The sequence below is a fragment of the Acomys minous genome, assembly GCF_964271855.1.
Source record: "Acomys minous genome assembly, chromosome: 1".
In the NCBI taxonomy this organism is placed as follows: domain Eukaryota; kingdom Metazoa; phylum Chordata; class Mammalia; order Rodentia; family Muridae; genus Acomys; species Acomys minous.
In genome coordinates, this window is record NC_140483.1 from 54,501,159 (window position 1) to 54,507,158 (window position 6,000).

The 6,000-nt window shown below is 50.9% G+C and overlaps 1 protein-coding gene across 2 annotated transcripts in view; it reads right to left on the reverse strand.

Moving 5' to 3' along the window:
* Positions 1–5,336, reverse strand: part of LMOD1 (leiomodin 1) — a 41,613-nt gene extending 36,277 nt beyond the window's left edge. Inside the window, exon 1 of one of the 2 annotated variants that reach the window (XM_084786557.1) lies at positions 4,570–5,336. In XM_084786557.1, coding sequence (XP_084642683.1) covers positions 4,570–4,830 — 261 coding nt within the window. In that variant the 5' untranslated portion in view covers positions 4,831–5,336. The remainder of the gene's footprint in view (positions 1–4,569) is intronic. The other variant, XM_084786556.1, reaches the window with a different exon arrangement.
* Between the last annotated feature and the right edge of the window lie 664 nt (positions 5,337–6,000).

Genomic DNA, 6,000 nt, shown 5'->3' on the forward strand with positions numbered 1-6,000 from the left:
CCTGGAAAGCTCCCTGTAGACCAGGCTGGCCTTGAATTTATCCCGCCCCCTCCCCCCCCCCAAGATTCCCCCTGCCTCTGCCTCCTGAGTGCTGGGATTAAAAGCATGTGCCATCACAAAGCCTGTCCACAAAATTCTTTAAATATTATGTACACAACCAACAAAAGATTTAAAAACCACACGTAGAGACAAATACCTGTAGGCCCAACCTCCTAGCTAAAGTCAGCTGCTTTTCCAAAATACAGAAGGAGGTGGCTTTGAAACTTGGCTAGCCTTTCTAGGTGTGTGCTTGTGCCTACCTGGGCCCCCATCACCTCTTTTGCCCTTTCTACCCTGGCCTCCAGAGCTATTTTGAGTGTGTACCAGTTGGGGTTAATCTCTTTAATCAGTGAGCCGAGCTGCCTGCTGTACTCCCAACTAACCCAGCTATCTGCAAAGGGCATTCTGAGTGCTGGTGCCGGTGTGGTGCTGTGGCCTCAGGCATTTCCATACAAGCAGGGAGCCAGGGGCATGGAGCTGAGTCGAGATGTGGAGGAAGGGGCTGTGGAGGCTGAGTGACAGCAGGAGGCTCGCGGCCAGCAGTGGGTTGCTCAGAGTCTCAAGTTAACCTCTAGGGAAAACCTAAAAGAGCTTGCTCCACTCCCTGGCTCAGCTGCCCTGGCCCCTGACCCAGGTTTCATCAGGTGCTAATCCTAGGTCCCTGTCACCCTAGAGAGAAGGCTAAGGGAGGTAGGCCGAGAGGTCCCTCCCCACTTGGGAAGGGAAGAGAATAAGGGTTGACCTGTTGGGGATCAGGTCCCTGAAACATGAGACAAGGCCTGCTTCACTCCACTGCTGGCTTCTGCTCTGGCTGAGGGCTCTGTCTTCCACCTGGGCTAAGGAAGAACTCCCAGAGGCCCAGGGAGAAGACAGGCTGCCAGATCCACCCCATTTACAGGCAGGACAAGAAGCCTGCCTCCAGCCTTCCCTGAGTCTCCCGCTAACTAAAATTTATTTCATTCTTAGGTGGGGGGGGGGTGTCTTATGTAAGTATCTGCCTCCTGAAGCGTATATGCTGGTGAGGGAAATGGCCAGGAAAGCAGAAAATTACAAAAGAGAGGGGCAGGGGTAGGTACCACAACAGGACAGACGCTTGCCATGAGCAAGGCCCTGGGTCTGATCGCCATCACCATGGGGGGAGGGGGTTTGCCCGCAGTGGGGAAAAGAAATAGGCGAGTCAGCAAGAAGAAAACCGCTTGCCATGCAAACCTGACAACATGAGTTACATCCTTTGGAACCTACAGTGGAAGGAGAGAACTGACCCCTGAAAATGGTCCTGTGACTTCCACACGCACAGCACAACACCCATGAGCACCCCCTTCCCTAAAGGACAGAACGTTATGGCGCTGGAATGCTCAATCAAGGTGCTCGGCTTTGCCTACGAGTCCGAGATGACTACCTGGAGGTGGTGACCTGGAAGAGGTATGGGAGGAATAGTCAATAAAAACTATGCTAGGGTTGTGTGGTGGTGGCACACGTCTTTAATCCCAGCACTCCAGAGGCAGAGACAGGTGGATCGCTGTGAGTTCAAGGCCAGCCTGGTCTACAAAGCGAGTCCAGGACAGCCAAGGCTACACAGAGAAACCCTTTCTCGAAAAAACAAAAACAAAAAAACTATGCCAAATAATCCAAAAGATCCCTGGAATTTTACACACACACACACACACACACACACACACACACACACACACACACACACACACACACCTAGGCAGGAAAAGTTGAATGGACTTGCTTACCACTCTTGATTTCTATTCTTTCTTAGTATGGTAAACAGCAAACAAAAGCAGAGGACAATGTAATGAACACACATGTGGACCCAGCTTCAACGGACATAATTCCTGATCAGCCTTGCTTCATTCGCACCGCATCCCTGTCATTTTAAAGCAACTCCCCCCGCCCCGCCCCTGGTTTGATCAATCTTCCCAAGAATATTTCATTACTGTTATCTAAAACATAAACACTCTTTTAAAAGCATGCTCATAATGCCATTGTCCCATCTACAGGAGTTAGCTAAAGGTCCTTAATATTGCCCTGTATCTTTCCCAGGTTGACACCTGACTTAATAGTCAATGGTACTTCTCAGAAAGTGGGCCTTCAACCAGACCGTCATGGCCACTGTTACTGTTCCACTGACAACATGCAAGCATTTCTCTGGGCTGTCGCATGTAGCTACTGTATGACCCTAACAGAGCTCAGATGGCACAGCGCTTGTCTAGGAGGCACCAAGACCCTGAGTTCAGCCGTATAAACTGGGCATGGTGACATGTGTCCGCAATCCCACTGCTACGGAGCTAGAAGCAGAAGGGTTGGGTGTTCAAAGTCAGCCTTACTAGCTGTTGTCCAGTTTGATGCAAGCCAGAGCTGTGTGAGAATCTGTCTAAAATATAAAGGAGCAAGGGCCAGCTCCCTTGATTTACTCTGATATCCTAATGTGACGGGAAGAAGGAAGGTGCAAACTTCAAAGTCGGGCAGGCCACTCATTAGCGGTGTTGCTCTGAGACAGGTATTAGCCTTTTTGAGACTTTTTTTTTTATGATGGGGATAAAAATATCTCTCTCCTAAGACTGTCAAGGCTTCTGAAAGTGAAGGCTGGTGTGGTGGGCATGTGGAGGCTTCCACAGGTCTGGTTCATTGGTTGGCTCACTATCAAATCGATTGGTTTACTACCGGCAGGGTCTTCATGACCAGAGAAGGCCCAGATGACAAGAGCTGGAGCTAGTCCCTCAGCCTGGCGCTCACACTCTACAGCTATACCTGAGCACCCATGCTTTGCTTGTTTGCTCCGGCCATGAATTAAAGGGACAAGTCCCTAGACTGAAGGGTGCGGGCAGGGCTGAACAAGGGCAGAGATTTGCTTTGGGCTAATTTCTGAGTTGCTTTACTAAAATGAGTTGGTAATCTCGCGCTGTCGGTTACTGAGTGAGTGCCTGTGCGCCAGGCTCTGCTGAAGCACTTTCCAACCCCCTCTTAGTTGCCCCAGAGGCAGCTTCTCTTCTCTTCAAGATCAGGGTGACTTGGAAGTGACTTAGTCATACAGATGGGACAGTAAGAGTTGCTGGGACTCACGCAGGGCTTTTCAGGTACTTACATGGCAGGCCCTGACTTCACGCTCACTCTTGATAATAATGCTAAAGGGGCTACGTGTTAGGGTTCACTCACGTTCCTCCTGATTTACAGAGACTTCTGCCCACTACTCAGTAAACACTCCAAGCCCCATCTGGCCATTGTGCTAACATATGCCTTTTACCTGCTTGAGGAGCAACGGATGGACTATAGCCAACTATCTCCAAAAGACAAGAATGGTCCTTAACAACATCTCCGACCAAGAATGCGTGCTCTCCCACTCTTGCACCCTCTATTGCTTGACTTGGCTCCATCTGGGGACCGAAGTGCTTCCCCCCCTGCCCCCACCCCCCACCCCATGCAAAGCCAGGGAACTGGGAAGAGGAGGCAGGGCACATATTCACTCACAGCACTAATGTTGGAGAAGGAAAGTCCAGGGGCTCAAGGGTCCCCCTTGGCCACTCTGTGACCCAAACGTCTTGCTTTAGGAGTAAATAAAGGCTTTCGTTTTAGGGTTGGGTGCATAGCTCAAAGGTAGTGCCCTTACATGGCATGCGAGAGGCCCTGGGTTTGGTTCCCAGGACTGAAAACAGTTGTGTTTGACCTCAGCCTCCACGGAGGCAAGGCAGCCATTGGGCCCAGAGCCCAGGGAATGGAAGAAATGAGCAAGGCCAAACTCCAGAGTGAGTACTTAGGGCTGGGGGAAGGAGGGGATGTCACAAAAGTGTCAAGACCTTAACTGAGTTTCATTTCTGCTTCCTGGCCTGGGCCACCAGATCCTCAAAGGAGGACCTATCATTTCCCCTACACCTGTTTAATATTTATTCATTATTATCAAAGCTGAAAAAGAACTAACCGCCAAGCCCATAGGGTGAGAATCCCTAAGCCCCTCGGCTTTCCACACGTTCCCCACTTCCTGGTAAAGTCTTCAACATGGGTGGGGGTGGGGGGATGGGGGGATTAGGGGAGGCTGGTTGGGTCCAGGGGATGGCAGGGACAGGGACAGTATTCTTACTCTTCCATGTTGTCTCCCTGTGGTCCCATCCCTACTCTCAGGAATTGGGCCACGTCCTCCAGAAGATTCCTATCAGCTTGGCTTTTCTCTCCTTGAGTAGTTAGAGACCACAGCATCACTCTTTCCCCTCCTCACTAGCACAGAATCGAGAAGACAGAAGAAACATGCTGAGAGACCAGGATGGTACCCACTCAACAATGCATTCTTCAAGGACACCTATCCCTTTTCCTATTTTTTTTTCTGTGACTCCAAGTCTCTCTAATATATCCAACTTTTGCTTACAGTGCAAATTAAGGGTACACTGCTAGCTTAGAGTGTGATAGCCTATTCTGAAGCATCTGGTCCCTTGCCAGTAAGAATTGTTGTAAGAAAAGAAGAGTTCTAGTCGTGGAGTTAGGGGGCCCAGCCTGCCCTCCCCACCCTATTTTCCTCCAGGGTGTGTCACTCACATCCATAGACATCTCCCTCTGAATAAGTTTCTTGGTCTCCTTTTCACAGAAGTTGAGCATGGCTTCTCGATTGAAAGTGCCCGAGGGCTGTTTGTCCGTTTGGTTCCTCTGCCGCAGCCCCACGGGAATGCTCCCATCCGGGTCCACCACGTCCAGCTCCTTCTCCAGCTCTTCCATCTCCTCAGGGGAGAGGGTGGACAGCAGGCTGTCGATGTCAGGGTCTTCGCTCACCTGCCGCCGGTACTTAGCTACCTTGGACATCTTGGCAAAGCGTGCGGCCGTTCTTACCGGGCCAGTGAGTGTGCTGGTGATAGGCAGGGAGGACACGGGGAGTTCTGGTCTGGATAGAGCTAAGTGGGCTTGGGTGCAAAGCCCCGGGCTAGGTGAGGACTGCCGCTCTCTGCTCTTCTCAGTGGCTCGCTGTGCCACAGGTGCTCAGGGGACGCAGCAGCCTCCCTGCAGCCAAAGGCTAGTGGACCCTGCTTGGTCTAACCAACAACCAATAAAACCTGACAGCTGCCCAGCCGGAGAGGAAAAGCCAATCCCCAAGCCAGGGGGCGGGCCTGCCTCACTGTCAGAGCTGTTTGAAACTTGAGGACATTCCAGGGAATCTTGGAGCGCTCCGTGACCAAATTTAGTACAGAGCAGTTTAGCCTTTTAAAGACAAGGGGCCACGCAATGAGAAAAAGATAGAAAAATGCAAAGGCTGGCAGAAGCAGCCGGAGCCGCTGGGAGCCAGGAAAGCCGGGACCCGGCTGTGAGGTTCATTAACCCGCCAGCCTGAGGCAAGCCCTGTTTAAGAATGGATTTTGCTTTTCTTTCCCTGTCACCTTTCTACTGTATTTGGTAATGTTTGGGGGAGGGAGGGGGACCCAAGTCCCGGCATTTACAATCTCAGAAAAGATGAGGGGCAGCTCTTATAACCGACCCATCTATAACATTCCTTTTTTTTTTTTTTTTTTTTTTTTTTTTTTTTTTTTGCCCAAAGCAAACCTGAAAGTTGAGCATCAGCTGTCCTGATGCCCTGTCACCACTTTTCGAGAGAATAAGAGAATAGGGGTTGGGCGGTATCCTCATTGTGCATACAAACTGAGCACGTGAACAGTGTGTGAGGGAGAGGTGGGATCTGCACAAAGGAGGAAACCCTTAAAGGGCTATCAGTCTCCGAGGCCCTAGGGCTCTTGGGAAGAGGGTTCTAACCTTCCTCAGTTCCCTCCTCTGCAGGGACATCTGAAGACACCCTTCTCTGGGCACACTGAGGAGGAGCCAGCAGGCACCACCCACATATAAATCCAGAGCACAATTTAGCGTGTCTTAAGGGAAATGCAATTCTGGGCCACTGGGAGATACTATTGCAACAGGTCTGGCTTGTTTCATAGAAGGGCTTTCCACTGCTCATCCATCATGCTGCCCTGCGCAAGTCTCAGAGAC